The sequence below is a fragment of the Podarcis erhardii genome, assembly GCF_964252035.2.
Source record: "Podarcis erhardii genome assembly, chromosome: 8".
Taxonomy (NCBI): Eukaryota; Metazoa; Chordata; class Lepidosauria; order Squamata; family Lacertidae; genus Podarcis; species Podarcis erhardii.
The window spans coordinates 79,053,551-79,071,123 of NC_138499.1; the positions used below are offsets into that span (position 1 = coordinate 79,053,551).

A 17,573-nucleotide genomic window follows, 5' to 3' on the forward strand; every position below is an offset into this window, starting at 1 on the left:
TGAGTGGCTGGCGGTGAGTGCGGTGCTCGTGTGGCAGATAATAGTAATAATAATAATAATATATTATTTATACCCCGCCCATCAGGCTGGGTTTCCCCAGCCACTCTGGGCGGCTTCCAACAAAACACTAAAATACAATAACCTATTAAACATTAAAAGCTTCCCTAAACAGGGCTGCCTTTAGATGTCTTCTAAAAGTTTGGTAGTTATTTTTCTCTTTGACATCTGGCGGGAGGGTGTTCCACAGGGCGGGTGTCACTACCGAGAAGGCCCTCTGCCTGGTTTCCTGTAACTTGGCTTCTCTCAGCGAGGGAACCGCCAGAAGGCCCTCGGCGCTGGACCTCAGTGTCCGGGCAGAATGATGGAGGTGGAGACACTCCTTCAGGTATACTGGACTGAGGCCGTTTAGGGCTTTAAAGGTCAGCACCAACACTTTGAATTGTGCTTGGAAACGTACTGGGAGCCAGTGTAGGTCTTTCAAGACCAGTGTTATATGGTCTCGGCGGCCGCTCCCAGTCACCAGTCTAGCTGCCGCATTCTGGATTAGTTGTAGTTTCCGGGTCACCTTCAAAGGTAGCCCCACATAGAGCGCGTTGCAGTAGTCCAAGCGGGAGATAACCAGAGCATGCACCACTCTGGTGAGACAGTCCGCGGGCAGGTAGGGTCTCAGCCTGCGTACCAGATGGAGCTGATAAACAGCTGCCCTGGACACAGAATTGACCTGTGCCTCCATGGACAGCTGCAAGTCCAGAATGACTCCCAGGTTGCGCACCTGGTCCTTCAGGGGCACAGTTACCCCATTCAGGACCAGGGAGTCCTCCACACCTGCCCGCCTCCTGTCCCCCCAAAACAGCACTTCTGTCTTGTGAGGATTCAACCTCAATCTGTTAGCCGCCATCCATCCTCCAACTGCCTCCAGACGGCACTGGTTCAGGCACTGGTTCAGGTGATAGGGATGGGAGAGCGGTCTTGCCATCCCTATGTGAAGGGTATTCCATTAAAGGAATCCAGGGACTCAGCTGGTTTGGTCAACCCCTGAGAGGGGCTTGTGCCCGTGCCTACGTCCAGGGGGACATCTGGGTGGTGAACATAGTCTATTCCTGGCTTTTCACCAGAGCCTATGCAACCAGTCACATTCTGTAATCAATAATGTTGTGGCCTAAATTCTGCCAAAAACCAAAACTAAAGTTTGAGTCAAGTGTGAATTTATTTAGGGGGGAGGTCTCTGGGTCTGAACACACAATCAATGATTCCTCAGTTCTCAATGCGAAACTAGGTGTGAAGGTGGAGATACACAAATGGAAACTACAGTTTCCAGGTTTCTTTGTCTGCATACCAATTCCACATATATTCATTTATAAGTTCCTTCTATCCTGCCTGCAGATTATTAAAACGCACACAGCAATTATTATTTGCGCATTCTATTTCAGTGTATTCGTTTCTAGCCTTATTTTATCCTAAAACATGCTTTTTAAAAACAACAACACATTTTTGCATGTTTTTTTCTTTGATTAAAAAAAGCCAACGTTTTATTCGTTTTAACAAAAACAGTACAGCATGTAACAGGCAATTTGGATATGTTTTTGAGCTGAGAATTGCAAATTGGTATAAGGGTGAGGAAAAGCCTCTTGAGGGCAGTGTTGGACCAGGCAGAAGAGTTTCATTCCTTCAGGATGAGCTCAGTCCAAGTTGAAAAACGAACTGATATATTTATAATTCAAAAAGGCTTGAGTAGCTATTCAGCACTGGTTTCTCTTGGCAGCTTCTATGCGACGTTAATGTCATGCAGAATATGGGGGAAACCATGAAACAAATTAGCAGTTTATGAGCTCCATTTCAGTCACCAGACCCTTATATATAGTGGGTGGGTGGGCTGGGGTTTTTCTCAGAAGGGTAGTGGGAGATGGGTGATTGACTCAATGGATATGGTAAACCTGTTGACGACTGTTAACGACTGCAATTAGTCCTACAGGAAAAAGCAAGGGATAGTATGCAGATGAGCAAAAATAGCTTTAGCATGTGTAATGAGACAAGAATCCAATATCTCTATTCAGACCAGGTCTCTCCATAGTTTTCAGTTTAGTAGTAAAGGTACCCCTGACTGTTAGGTCCAGTTGCGGATGACTCTGGGATTGCGGTGCTCATCTCGCTCTATAGGCCGAGGGAGCCAGCGTTTGTCCGCAGACAGCTTCCGGGTCATGTGGCCAGCATGACTAAGCCGCTTCTGGCGAAGCAGAGCAGCGCACGGAGACGCCGTTTACTTTCCCACTGGAGCGGTACCTATTTATCTACTTGCATTTGATGTGCTTGCATTTGAACTGCTAGGTGGGCAGGAGGAGGGACCGAACAACAGGAGCTCACCCCGTCGCAGGGATTCAAACCTTTGACCTTCTGATCGGCAAGCCCCAGGCTCTGTGGTTTAGACCACAGGGCCACCCGCGTCCCTTCTTTCAGTTTAGTAATAAGTTGTAATTCAGCAACTTCTCTTTCAAGTCTATTTCTGAAATTCTTTTGTAATAAAACAGCTGCCCCCACATTCGCTGAAGGTCAGGATAGAATCTGTGCGCAACTGAAAATCCCTTGTACACTGTCACTTTATAATAAGGTAAGCATAGATGCGGGTGGCGCTGTGGTCTAAACCACAGAGCCTTGGGCTTGCCGATCAGAAGGTCAGCGGTTCGAATCCACGCAATGGGGTGAGCTCCCGTTGTTCGGTCCCAGCTCCTGCCAGCCTAGCAGTTCGAAAGCACGTCAAAGTGCAAGTAGATAAATAGGTACCACTCCGGCGGGAAGGTAAACGGCGTTTCCATGCGCTGCTCTGGTTTGCCAGAAGCGGCTTAGTCATGCTGGCCACATGACCCGGAAGCTATACGCTGGCTCCCTCAGCCAATAAAGCGAGACAAGTGCCGCAACCCCAGAGTCGGCCACGACTGGACCTAATGGTCAGGGGTCCCTTTAGCTTTACCTTTTTAAGCATAGTTGTATACAAGTAGGTTCTATTCCTTTCCTGCAATGAACACAGGAAAGGCAGCAGTGAGTCGAATCCTGCTCCCCCGCCCATTGAAAGAACAGCAGAAAAGGGCTACTGTCGCCACTAAATCAGGAACTGTGGTGTTGAATTGTGACATAGCTACAGATTGCTCTCCTGCTGGGATCTTCTTCCCCCTCTAGTGGCTAGTCTGCAAAGTCTCTGAAATTAAGAGTTTCCCATGTAACACTGCTTTTTAAAAACACATAGGCTTTGTTGCTTTTCTAGGTGGACCTGAGAACCAGGCTTTTAAGGGACACAATTTAGGGATCCCCAAATGTTTGCTAGGTAGTGTGAACTTGCCTTCAGAGGCTCCAAAGCTTGCCTTGAAACACTGAGCCACTGTGTTGGATGCTTGTTGGAACAGAATGGCAGAGAGATGATTTTTGGAGTGAGAGGGCTTAGTTTTCCCCAGTGAGCTTGCACTGGGATTGACAGGTGCTGACAAATGCCTGATGTATTACCTCAGGCTGAAAAGCATAGACCTTCCCTGGACCTGAAATTGTCTATGTTGTCATTGCCATCTACTGCAACTATTCTATCAGGCTAGAGGAGAGGGACGCAGGTGGAACTGTGGTCTAAACCACTGAGCCTCTTGGGCTTGCTGATCGGGAGGTCGGTGGTTTGAATCCCTGTGACGGGGTGAGCTCCCATTGCTCTGTCCCAGCTCCTGCCAACCTATAAGTTCGGAAGCACGCCAGTGCAAGTAGATAAATAGGTACCACTGAAGCGGGAAGGTAAACGGCATTTCCATGTGCTCTGGTTTCCGTCATGGTGTTCTGTTGTGCCAGAAGCGGTTTAGTCATGCTTGCCTCATGACCCGGAAAGCTGTTTGTAGACAAACGCCAGCTCCTTCGGCCTGAAAGTGAGATGGGCACCGCAACCCCACAGTTGCCTTTGACTGGACTTAACCATCCAGGAGTCCTTTACCTTTTACCATCAGCATGTTGGAATTCCAATTCTATCAGGCTCCTCTCTTGGCTGTCATCAATACAGCAGCTATATTGTTAAAATCCTTGATCAAATGGCAATGACTGTATATTATGTTGATGTTATCAAACCAATAGATAATTAGATATCTGAGCCTGAGGTTATCGCAAGAGAGGAACGTTGGTGGTGCTGTGGTCTAAATCACCAAGCCTCTTGAGCTTGCCGATTGTAAGGTTGACAGTTCAAATCTGTGTGATGGAGTGAGCTCCTGTTGCTTTGTCCCAGCTCCTGCCAACCTAGCAGTTCGAAAACACACCAATGCAAGTAGATAAATAGATATTGCTCTGGTGGGAAGGCAAATGGCGTTTCTGTGCACTCTGGTTTCCGTCACAGTGTCCCGTTGTGCCAGAAGTGGTTTAGTCATGCTGGTCACATAACTCAGAAATTGTCTGTGGACAAACACCGTCTCCCTCGGCCTGAAAGCAGAGATGAGCTCTGCACCCCATAGTCGAATTTGAGTGGTGTACCAAAGAGAGCCCTGGACATAAACCCACTTGCCTTCTTGGGGCCCTGCAATGCACACTCTTTAAACTTTGTAGTTAATGATGCTGCTAAGTATTGTCTGAAAGCAACTAGTTTTTCCCCACATTGGTTCAACAGATCTTTAACACGCCCAAGCAACAGTGCTTGAACTGAAGGAATTGCAAGGGAAAAGGCACACAAAATGAGATTTTGATGTGCCTGAAATTAAAACTTTTAAGAAACTTAAATTTTAACATCACCATTCACAAGGCTATTCAAAACGATTGGTGCACTAAAACATTTTGTTTTGTATTGGAGAAAGAAAATTAAACATTATTAATTGCATTACTTATTCTTGCAATTTAAAATAAATGCAGCGGTCTCAAGTTTTGTGCTTTTCATTCCCCCCCACAAGACATCTGTTTTTGAAAACTGAAATTAGCAAATGTTGGGGTGCGTGTGTGCGTGCAAGTAGCTAGCTTTTTCCAGGGCACAAAATAGCCTGGTACTGAAGACATGTAGAATGTTTACATGAGTGCTAACCTGGTTTTTAGCTTATTAGAATAATAGAATTGTGGAGTTTGAAGGACCATGAGGGTTATCTAGTCCAGACCCTTGCAAATGCAGGAATCTTTTTGTCCAACATGGGGCTTGAACCCACAACCCTGAGATTAAGAGTCTCATGCTTTACTGACAATTGTTGATCTTTTTATAAAAAAGGTTTTAAATTGTTGTTTTTAACTTTTTCTAAATTAACAATTTTATTTTATCCTGTTTATATTAAACACATTTATTATGGCATAATATAATAACAATAATTAATAATACGTTAGATGGCTGCTATATATTTATTACGGCATAATATATCATCAGATGTAAGGTCCTCCTTAGCTGGACTATCGCACCTCTCCACCTGATGCACAGTTCTGCCACTTGACAGGGAGAGATCTACCCTGGGGCAGTTAAGTTATCAGTCATAGGACCTGAAAATGTGGACTGGAACACATCACCAAATCCTCTGCGCCGCACACAAATCCTGGTGCCAGTGGTGTGCGTTTGTGTGTTCATTCTTCAGCAAATCAATGCGGACCCTCATCCTGCTAAAATGAAAAAAGTTAGGAGAGAAGGATTAAATTCCAGAGGCTTCTAATCTTCTTTTTCAATGCTGCTTTCTGTTTAGTCTGGTGACAGCGCTTTGAAGAATCTTGCATGTTATGATTTCCAAAGGAGGTATGCAAGTTCCCTGTCTCTTTCTTCCTACTCTGTGGCTCACGCCTTCCTTCTGGGAAGAGTGAAGAACCCAGTGAAGTGTGCATTGATTTAAAAAACAAGACTGAAACACACGCTTTTGATCCCAACTAATCAATGAAAAGTTTGACTTGGCTGGATTGTATTTTCAGTTCCAGGCTAAAAGGTACATGGGGAGCTGGCGGCGGTGGCGGCGGGGGGTAGGTCGCTTTCAAAGCCTCTACCTGCAGCTTCCTAAGGGTTGGTCAGGACTTTGAAATTTCATTGACGTTGCTAAGCAAATTTGTAATGGGGTGGGCTGTAGTGGTGGCCAGAAGCAGCATGAAAATGTTGCACACGCATAGCTGGAATTCTTGCAAGTCTGTGGACGAAGCAATGGATGCGCTTGGTAGAAGTTGACAGAATATGCAGAACTTGCAGACTTCACAATATAGAATAAGAGAATAAGGAGAACATACGTTTAAAGATTGGACAATGTTTATTGAATATATGGGAAATAATTGTGCACAGCTGAAAATGCTGGCTGCATTAAAATAAATTAAACAGTGTAAACAAGTTTTGATGGATGCAATAATGGAATACTGAATGGTACAGTTTTTGTAAAATATGCAGGGATTTAGGGTATGTAAAGTGAACCATGGAAAGAGAAGAAGGGAAGTTCTTGACAGCTTAAGGATGTAAAATGAGTATTTGAAATAGTGAAAAAACAGAAAATTTAATAAAAATTATCTATCTATCATCTATAAAACACATAGATGCTCTTGGTAGAACAGGCCATTTTCCAGGCTGTATGTTCTCCAGCAACCTGATGGGGAGAGAAAAAGCTCAGAGGCAGGCAAAGGAATAATAAGAAATAGAGAAAGGTTGTATGTTTTTGTTGAGGGTGTGTGCAAGCAGCGTTTAAAAAAGAAGGTTGCACTTGATAGACAGGCCTTTTTTGAGGATTCACTAGGAATGTTTCTGGAAGGGGCACCTCAGAGGCAGGCCAAGAAAAGCGGGTTGGAGAGAAGCAAGAAAGAGCGGCAGCAGCAGCAGCCTTGCAAAGTGTCTGAGGATTCAAGGCTCACCATGGAAACAGCAGCGGCAGCAAACAGGCCCGGGTAGCGGGCGCTTCAGCCAAGTGGGCAGCGGCAGGAGGCGTTTTGCGCTCTCTCGCTCTCTCTCTCTCCAAGGCCGGAGATGGAGACGGGGGAAGGGGGTCGCCAAGCGTCGGCCGCCGCCACCGCCGCGAGCAAGTTGGGCTCCCATGCGCAGCATCCCAGACCGACTCAGCCCATCGCGCCGATGGAGAACATCAAAGAGATGCAGGTGAGAATCTTCGTGCTGGTCCTTCCTTGCTCTCCGGGATGCTTTTGCTGCGCGAAGAAGACCCTTCCAGGGGGACCCTGGAGACGCAGGGGCGGGGAAGCTGCTTTTGCGCCCGGATCTCCTAGCCGAGTTTGTTCCGGGGTCTTTAACAAAGCATGCAAAAAGAGGGGATTTCTGGGGATACAGCTCCCTCCTCCCGGGTGGCAATCTGAACCTGTGGACGTGTAGGGTAGGGATTTCTTCTTGTTATTAGAACTGGGGAAGAGTTTTTTAAAATTTTTTTTATTTTTGCAGCTGCTTGACATTCCAGGGCGTCAGAAGCTGCACCCGCAGAAACTCCTTCTTCCCATACCTCTTCGGAGTTGGTGCTGTTTTGCTGCGCGAGAACAAACTTTGCCTCGCTACGAAATGTACTCACAAGGAAGGAGGTGGGGGGCTGGAGGGAGGGAACTTGGAAAACAACATGCAAAGAAAGAAACGGGCATTTGAGAAGGTGGTTGAAGAATATTGACTGCCTTCCGGCAATGTCAGCTGGGGAAGAGTCCCATACACTGTATTGCACACAATCTGCCCAGAAACGTGTAAGGAGAGGCTCTTACCTGTTTTGAGCGCAAGAGCACCTTGAAATTTGATCACTCTATTTCCCTGAGGGTGTTTACCTCTGCTGTGTGTCATATCTTTCCCAACTGCTTGTAGGAACTTTGGGGAGTTTAGAATTTAGTATATTCATTTCTGTATCTAACCTTTCGTCTAGCTTAAAGGTAAAGGAGCCCTGACCATTAGGTCCAGTCGTGGCTGACCCTGGGGTTGCGGCACTCATCTCGCTTTATCGGCCGAGGGAGCAGGCATACAGCTTCCAGGTCATGTGGCCAGCATGACTAAGCCGCCTCTGGCAAACCAGAGCAGCGCACGGAAATGCCGTTTACCTTCCCGCTGGAGCGGTACCTATTTATCTACTTGCACTGGTGTGCTTTTGAACTGCTAGGTTGGCAGGAGCAGGGACTGAGCAACGAGAGCCCACCCTGTCGTGGGGATTCGAACCGCCGACCTTCTGATCGGAAAGCTCAAGGCTCAGTGGTTTAACCCACAGCGCCACCCACGTCCTAGTTTCCTAGTTTCTAGTTTAGGGTTTCCCAAACTTATGTCTCCAGCTGTTTTTGGACATTGCCCCTGACCCCTGGTCATGCTAGCTAGGGATTATGAGAGTTATAGTCCCAAAAAGGAGCTGGCGACCCAAATTTGGGAAGCCCTGTTAGCTCAAGACAGCGGCCCTGACTCTCTCCCTCCACCCCACTTCTTATTTTTATTTTTAAGCATCACAATAATCTTTTGAGTTAGTTCAAGCTGAGAATGAGTGAGTGACTAGATCAAGGGCCCCAGATTGCCAAGTATTTTGTGGAAAGGACTGAAGCCCATGCCAGAAGTTTAGATTTGTGCAGCTAACAGTTATGGAATAAAGTGCTTTGTTGCCCTAGTGCAAGTTAAAACCAGAACCACACACACAACATAGACTTTTTGCAGTTAGGAAAGTAACGGGGAAATGTACTGAAAAGTGTGGAATGAACAAATTATTTGTGGAAGGATGTGTAAACACCCTGCAATTTAAACAGGATGAATGCACATTGTTATATGATTACCCCACAAACAAAATGAATGCTCAGTGAAGACCGGATGTAGTGTAACCACTGCATAAGCTTGGTGCAAACAAATCAGGATTAATGCTCAGTAAGTTGGTCATCTGAAGGAACTCCCATTGATTGCTGCTGTGGCTCAGTGGTAAGGCAATTGTTCTGTGGTGTTTGCCTTGTGGGTTTCAAGCCCTAAAGGATCTCTTCTTTGCCAGTTGAATAGCTCAGCTGGTCAGAGCATGAAGCTGATAATGCCAAGGTTGCAGGTTCAATTTCCGTATGGACAGCTGCATATTCCTGCATTGCAGGGTCTTGGACTAGATGATCCTCAGAGTTCCCTTCCAAATCTACAATTCTCTGATTCTGTGACTGATTAGGGTTTGAATCTGGCACTCTCCAACCCTGTTCCAATAACCTGATCACTCTACTGGCTCTAATTTTTAAACACTGCTTGGTTTTTAAAATGAGAGACACTATCTCTTAAACTTGCTTGCAAAGAATACTTTGGGATTTGAAAGCCCCCTCTCACAAATCCATTTGACAGAGGTTGTCTGTGGTTACTTAAAAGCAGAAGAACCACCAATTTTTATTTGAAAAAAACCAGATGTCTATAGTTGAGCTGTGTACTATCCCTAGTCTTCTTCTTCTTCTTTGGCTATCACTCATAGCCGAGTAAGATTGTCTTCCATAAACACGGTTTTAACAATGAGTCCGTAAGTGACTGTGGAGGCCAACTCTGGATCAACACATCCTTCCACAGTGGGGACATTGGTTCCCGGGCGGGAGTTGATCACGGTGTGGATTTGCCAAGCGTGCCTTCCTCGTTTCTCCCTTGCGTTCTGAGTTCGAGTGTCTTCAAACTCCATGACACCTTTGGTAAAGGCTGTTCTCCAACTATCCCTAGTACATCCTTCTGGATATTGGGACTGAGCTGGTGGTTTCCAATCTCCTTTGCCAATTTTCTGACTAGCAACCCTTTTCTGCCAAGGGGACTGCTAGATGTTGCCAAATACCTCTGAATATGTGTGCACATTATTTACTTTTGAGAACAGCTTCTTGCTCATTTAAGAGCCCGCTTTCTTTGGCCCTGACCCAGCTATTGTAAGGACGATGTAATTTGGATGTGGACTGCTCTGGTTAAAAGGGATCAAGCAGACACAATAGTTACCGTAGATGATGAATCCAGAGCTTCTAATGTTAGAAGATCTGGGCATGCAGATGGTAAACTGTGGCATGCTTTCTCTCCCTCTGTCTCTCCCTCCCTCCCCCCCTCTCTCACATGCTTATGTGCCAGAGGTGTGAAAAGGGGATGCTGCTATTGTGTGGCGGCTGGAGTGTTGGATTCTTGGTGATGAAACTTGCTGGGTGCAAAGCCAGCTCGTATCCGTTAGCCCAGGGGTAGGCAACCAAAGGCCCGTGGGCTGGATGAGGCCCAATCGCCTTCTCAATCCGGTCCGCGAATAAGTGTGCTTTTACATGAGTAGAATGTGTGCTTTTTTATTTAATATGCATCTCTGGGTTATTTGTGGGGCATAGGAATTCGTTCATTCCCCCCCCCCCCAAAATATAGTCTGGCCCACCACATGGTCTTAGGGACGGTAGACCAGCCCATGGCTGAAAAAGGTTGCTGACCCCTGCGTTAGCCCAAGCTATCGGAGAAAATTATTGCCGAGTTCCCTGGAGGAAGGGCCGGCAGGTTAACAAGTCTGGTTAATAGTTGACAAAGCAAAATGATCTTTGAGCCTCTCTTGCACTGTTTATGCAAAGATTCAGCCACCTGTAATGTGAAGGAGCATTTTGGCCAAATACGTTTTACCCCCACTCAAGTGGCATATGCAACAAAATGTTTGAGTGCTTCTGTTTAGCGTTTTAGGCTGCACATACCTGGGTAATGTCCCATTACAATCAATAGGGCTTACCTCAGAGGTTGTTGTTGTTGTTGTTGTTTAGTCGTGTCCGACTCTTCGTGACCCCATGGACCAGAGCACGCCAGGCACTCCTGCCTTCCACTGCCTCCCGCAATTTGATCAAACTCATGCTGGTAGCTTTGAGAACACTGTCCACCCATCTCATCCTCTGTTGTCCCCTTCTCCTTGTGCCCTCCATCTTTCCCAACATCAGGGTCTTTTCCAGGGAGTCTTCTCTTCTCATGAGGTGGCCAAAGTATTGGAGCCTCAGCTTCACGATTTGTCCTTCCAGTGAGCACTCAGAGCTGATTTCCTTCAGAATGGATAGGTTTGATCTTCTTGCAGTCCATAGTCTGTTCTCTCCAGCACCATAATTCAAAAGCATCAATTCTTCGGCGATCAGCCTTCTTTATGGTCCAGCTCTCACTTCCATATATCACTACTGGGAAAACCATAGCTTTTACTATGTGGACTTTTGTTGGCAAGGTGATGTCTCTGCTTTTTAAGATGCTGTCTAGGTTTGTCATTGCTTTTCTCCCAAGAAGCAGGCGTCTTTTAATTTCATGGCTGCTGTCACCATCTGCAGTGATCATGGAGCCCAAGAAAGTAAAATCTCTCACTGCCTCCATTTCTTCCCCTTCTATTTGCCAGGAGGTGATGGGACCAGTGGCCATGTATAGGACTGCACTATCAACTAGCGATGTCCCCTCATACAACTTTATGCCCACTTCCCCATCTGATTTTCTACTCCCACCTCATCAATACTCTGTGGACACTGAGCACATATAGTTCTCTCTGTGTTTTTTTTTTTGGGGGGGGGGGCTGCTTCCCTCATTAGGGATTTTCCCTTTCCAATTTTAGTTTATTTCCACCAACATTGAGGTTTCCTTACACCTACTGCTACCTCTTCTGTCACAGGCCTCAGTGCTACAATTGCAATACGATGCTAATGAAACGATAGGGCCATTGAGGGGAAGGAGGAATTTAAACTTAAGTGTACAAATGTTGAGTGTGGAAATATGTTAAGGAAGCCTTGTCTGAGCTGTAAGGAATTAATATGGGTTTTGGTTGGTCAAATACTCCAAGGATAAGGGACTGCTCCACCCTAAGATATGATCCTCAAACTTGAGCATAGGATGGGCAGTACAGATAGCAAAACCAGAAAAAAATGGGTGACTCAAAAGCAGGTGTCTGTGCTGCAGTGGTAGTGTGTTGCATCGACAATACAGGCTAAAAGTGAGGTGGCTTTTTGTGGTTTCTGGGGTCAAAGTGTCAGTTTGCATTTCTTAGTATAGAAAGTATTGATCTGATGTGTAGAGATCTTTCCTGTTCTAATTAATTCAAGAGGGTTCTGGAAGCTTCTCTGTGTGAAAGAAACTTGATGTTGTTTGGGTTATTCCTTCAGAGAAGCTGAGTACAGCTGGTTTAAACTGGTTCTCTTATCTCTTTCTGTGAAGGTCATGCTGATTATAAAAGTAGGTCCAAAAGGAGCTTTCTCTTTCTAACTCTTTTCCTTCTGGTGTGGCATTCTATACATAGTATGCTATAGTGTTAAGGTTTAGACTTACTGTAAGTTACTGTAAGTTTAAGTCTGCTGCAACTGGTTTTCTTATGGACAGTGCCAATCCTGAATGTATTGGATTTGTGACCATTATGCTCATTTGCCTTCAGTAGCGGTAAAGCTCTGCTGGATGAAATATTAATTGCCTCTGGTCTTTTTTTTGGGAATCATGCTTATTATATATTGGAATCTACTCTGGATCAATATTGAGTAGATTTCCATGACACAAAGTCCTATAATTCCAAAAGGAAGAGAGTAAAATTTCACTTATGGTGGTTTGAAGATTATGGGGGTGCCACATGACTTGGGATGCTGAAGTGTTGGCATCTAGTGGCTACTGTGAGAAGAGGATGTTGCCGAACTACAATCCCCATCATCTTTGGCCATTGGCCTTGCTTGCAGGGGCTGATGGGAGTTGTAGTTCAGCATATATTTAGTCCTTGCTGTAGTTTGGAATGAGAACCAAGACCTCACTGAGGTGTTTTCTTGGCTCCCATGCAATTGACTATGGGAGCAGGATAGTCATTAGATGAGATTGGTTATGAACCTACCACCTTCTAAGGGCTCAGAGTGGGTCAGCAATTTGCTAATTATTCTAGCTGAAGGTTTCCTGTCCTTGGTCACTGAAACAAAACAAGACGCTTTGGCAAACCTTTTTTAAGTTGCTGCTATAATGTAAGTCACAGGAGCCACATGTCCATTCTGCTGGAGAGAGAGGCTTGGAAGAGAGATCTCTACTTCTCGCATAGCAGACTTAAACACAAGGGTGATTGCAGCAAGCACATTAAAACTTGGTTAGATTCGCATCTGCCCTCATCCACCTTTAAACAAAAGTTTGCCATGAAATACTTAGGCTAGAATAAATCACAGATGCTTTGCTTTTTAAATAAGTGAGGCTTTTTTAAATTTTAACTCAGGGCTTCTAGAAGTTTTATCAAACAATCTCCATCCCTTGGCAGTAAAACAAAGTAGAAGAAGAAAGGTTCCAAACAACTTAAAAAATAAGTGCTTAATTTCCTTACAAAAAGGATTGTGCAATCTTTCGGTTAGCAAAAGTGCAGGCTATAAAATCTCATTTTGTAGAGATTCATTTCACTTACAGGGAGCCATGGCTGCATGGCTCCTTTGCTTGTTCCAGGAAACACACAGCGAAAGAGACTGAGAAGGGCTGGGGATCAGAGGATGCTGAGAGCCTGCTAGGCCGCACCCACTCTAGTAATTTCAGCTCAGGGCTCATTAACCCTTTCATGCACGCAAGTGTGATTCAGTACCTGTATATTACAACACACTCACCATGGGGAAGACGTTGGTTCAAAGCACTGCATTATCTTGTCTGAGTTGCAAAAGATGCCCAGGGGTCTCTCACAGGGGAATGATTCCATGGTGGTCAAAAGGTACCTGAACTGGGTCTAAGGAGTTAAAAACAAACGCTTTAAGGAAAATGGGTTTTGAGGAGAGATCTGAAGGACAAAAAAAGGTGCCAGTCAGGCCACTGAGCTGCCTTGCAATGCATTAAGTTAAAGTGGATCCTCAGGTTATGTTACTTTTGGATAACATAACTTTCGGGTTGTAAACGCGGCAAACCTGGAAGTGTATACTTCCGGGTTTCACCCTACACGCATGTGCAGAAATGCTCTATTGCGCCGTGTGTGTGTGTGCAGAAGTGGCACCTCTAGATGTGGAGGGTCCACTGTATTTTCTTTCTTCCCTGAGCAAGTTCTACTACACTTAACGAGTGAGCCCAGAAATAGTCTCCCAAGAAATCCAACTCTCCCCCCCGTTGAGCGCTTCTTCATACAAGACCACCTGCCCTCTTAAATTTAGAGTTGCATCTGGCAATATGGCCATGAAACTCTAGTTGTCGACAGCCTCTAATTAAAAGCCACCCTTGTTAGCTAATGTCGGTCAATTGCTCATAAAAAAAGAAAGCAGAGTGCAAATCAATTTCATTATCAGGTCTGCTGGTGGCAACCTGCATTTTGCACTACCATAAACCAGGGTGCATGTATTATTATCTGTTACTTGCATTCACTTTCATGACTGAGGTCTGTTGAGCTCTGAAGTACCCCCTGTTTCCCCAGTTAACTGTGATCCCTTTTTGATGTGCTAGCTCCCAGCCTGTAAAAGTCTATCCTGTATTTGATCTATTCCACATTATTTCCAGGTGCCAGTGGAGAAACGTCTGTTAAATAGTGGAAGGCTGGATAGCTCAGTTTGTTAGAGCGTAGTGCTGATAACTCCAAGGTTGCAGGTTCAATCCCCGTACGGGACAGCTGCAGATTCCTGCATTGCGGGGGTTGGACTAGATAATCCACAGGGTACCTCCCAACTCTACAATTCTATGAAATATAAGACCACTGGTATAAGTAGGAGTGGAATGGGGAGGACCTCTTGCAGATACTGTCGATCCTGTGGCTTCACTTTTTTCCTCCTTGAAACTGCATTTCTTCTTTTTAAAATATGGGAGCTTTTTATTTCTGAGAAAGCTCAGATCAGCTCCAGTACAAACCACGGATGAAACAGCTATGAATCTGTGCCTGGGCTCAGCCCAGAAACTGATATTCAGTCCCATGGCTGAACCTTGGAACATATGAAATAATTAATGATACAGTCATTCTGTATCAGTTGCACTGGTTGCCTGACTGCTTGTGAGCTCAATTTAAAAGGCCAATGTTGGCCTTTTAAGGCCCCAGATAGTTTGCAAGGAGCTTGTCTGAAGTGCCACTTGCCTCCATGTGAACCTGCCTGGGGCTTATGATCCACTGCAGAGGGCTTGCTTGCAAGCCACCAGCAGACACAATCAGATTGGCAGGCACGAGAGACAGGGCCTTTTCAGTGATGGCACCATTGATGTGGATCTGCCAGCCATAGATTCATAGAGTTGGAGGGAGGCACATTTGTCTCCTTGTTTTCTTTTAGGTGGGCCTTCCAGACCCCTCAAGTGTCCCTATTTTCCAGGGACAGTTCCGAATTTACAGAAGCCATCCTGGTTTATGATTTTATCCTGGAATGTCTCGCTTTTTCTTAGGACGTCCCTATCTTCATCGGAGAGATGTTGGAGGGTGTGGTAGGATGTCCCTATTTTCATCAGAGAAACGTTGGAGGGTGTGGAATAGGATTTTCCTATTTTCATCGGAGTAACCCAGTATCGCCTGAGCTCTGCGATTGCAACTTTCTCCCGATTGAAGTGCAGAGTATTTGAAGACCAGGACACTCACAGGGAAACCAGTATGCTTGTTTACAAAGCTATCATACTACCAATCTTACTGTACGCTTGTGAAACATGGACAACTTATAAACATCATCTCCAGCTCCTCAAAAGATTCCATCAACAGTGTCTCTGAAAAATGTTACACATCACTTGGGAAGACAGGCGAACTAATGCCAGTGTACTGGAAAAAGCAAAGATCACTATTGTCAAAGTGATGACTCTTCAACATCAACTTCGTTGGACTGGTCATGTTGTGTGGATGCCTGATGATCATTTTCCAAAGCAACTACTCTATTCCAAACTTAAAAATGGAAAGCTTAATGCTGGTGGTCAACAAAAGAGGTTTAAAGACTCTCCCAAGGCAAATCTTTAAAAATGTAGCATAAATACCGACAACTGAGAAACACTGGCCTGTGAGTGCTCCAGTTGGAGAACAGTGTTTACCAAAGGTTTCTTGGGTTTTGAAGATGCTCAAACTCAAGACAAAAGGGAAAAACGTGTTAAGAGGAAGGCACATTTGGCAAACCCTCACCTTGATGCGGGTGGCGCTGTGCGTTAAACCACAGAGCCTAAGAGTTGCTGATCAGAAGGTCGGCGGTTCAAATCCCTGCGATGGGGTGAGCTCCCGTTGCTCAGTCCCTGCTCCTGCCAAGCTAGCAGTTCGAAAGCACGTCAGAGTGCAAGTAGATAAATAGGTACCGCTCCAGCGGGAAGGTAAACAGCATTTCCATGTGCTGCTCTGGTTTGCCAGAAGCGGCTTAGTCATGCTGGCCACATGACCCGGAAACTGTACCCCGGCTCCCTCAGCTAATAAAGTGAAATGAGTGCCACAACCCCAGAGTCATCCGCGACTGGACCTAATGGTCAGGGGTCCCTTTACCTTTACTACCTTGATCAACTCCTGCCCAGAAACCTATGCCCCCACTGTGGAAGGACGTGTGGATGCAGAATGAATGAATGAATCTTTATTTGCATCAGCCATTGGCCATAGCAATAAAAAAAATATGATGCATAAAGAATAGAAATACAGATAAAAAGTCAATTATATAAAATACATTTTAGGGTTTTGGATCCAGAATTAGCCTCCACAGTCACTTACGGACTCACTGTTAAGACCGTGTTCATGGAAGGTAATCTTACTTGGCTACGAGTGATTGCCAAAGAAGAAAAAGAAGAATGGCTTTCAAGGCATTCAATTTCAATTTGCCTTTCGTTAAGGAAGGTAGGCTGGATGTTTAAGCCCTTGCACAGGGCTACTGCTGACAGGACTTATTAGCTGAATCCCACCCTAAAGAAATAATCAATAAGTACTCTTAAACCCTGTAACAAATGTTATCAAACGTCCACACTCAGCATGTCCACAATCCTTTTCACCTCCTTGAATCTTGCCCATTGTTGAAATCTCCCACGACATCCTTGCAACTGAACATATATAAGTTCAATTAGAGAGAGAGAAGGAGGCCACAATTTTTATTACTCAGCAAGCAAATGGCCCTCAGTGCAATTCTTCTGCTCGGAATCATATAGGAGTTGAGAGACGATGCTGAAAACCAGCAGGAACATAAAACTGGAGTCAAAGTCAGGGAAGGATTAATAGTAGTAGACCAAGGACATCTGGGTTTGAACCCACACTCAGCCACAAAGCTTACTAGGTGACGTCGAGCCAGCCACCTTCTCGGTCTAACCTACCTCACAGAGTTTTTGTGAGGGTGAGGGGTGGGAGATAGCTCTGAGCTCCTTGAGACAAGAGTGTGATGAATCTAGATATCTAGATCAATTAATTAACCAGAGAGTGTGACTTGATTTCCAGTCTTAAAGAAGAAGAATCCATATGCTCTCCCAGTTATAATGAGGGAGAGATTCTAAACTGGGCATAAATTGGGAGTTTGATGCATCTTGTCCCTAGAGAAAGATCAGGACTACCATGGTATGATGTTGTTTACACCCAGCCTGCTATTTCAACTTACCTATTCTATATGCCCAGGCGCAAAAATTCTGAATGTTTCACCACATATCTGGGCGCAAGGATTTTTTTCTTGTGTTGGCACAGTCTTGTTGACTTTCATGGAAAGCTTAAGCTGTAATCTTCATGTCACAAAGGAATATTAAATCATTTTCTTAAACTGTGTGTGAGTTGTTTCTTTATACTGCAGTTTACATAATACAATGTATTTGCCACTGGGGGGCACCACAGTATTGCTTTTCTGCATTTTGCAGGGCAAGAGAAACT

At 45.1% G+C, this 17,573-nt stretch overlaps 1 protein-coding gene across 1 annotated transcript in view; it reads left to right on the forward strand.

The window, feature by feature from the left end:
- Positions 1-6,907: 6,907 nt before the first annotated feature.
- DNAH5 (dynein axonemal heavy chain 5) overlaps positions 6,908-17,573 on the forward strand; it is a gene marked incomplete at its 5' end in the record, with an annotated part of 188,985 nt that continues 178,319 nt past the window's right edge. The window contains one exon of the mRNA XM_081873195.1: positions 6,908-7,036. Coding sequence (XP_081729321.1) covers positions 6,908-7,036 — 129 coding nt within the window. The remainder of the gene's footprint in view (positions 7,037-17,573) is intronic.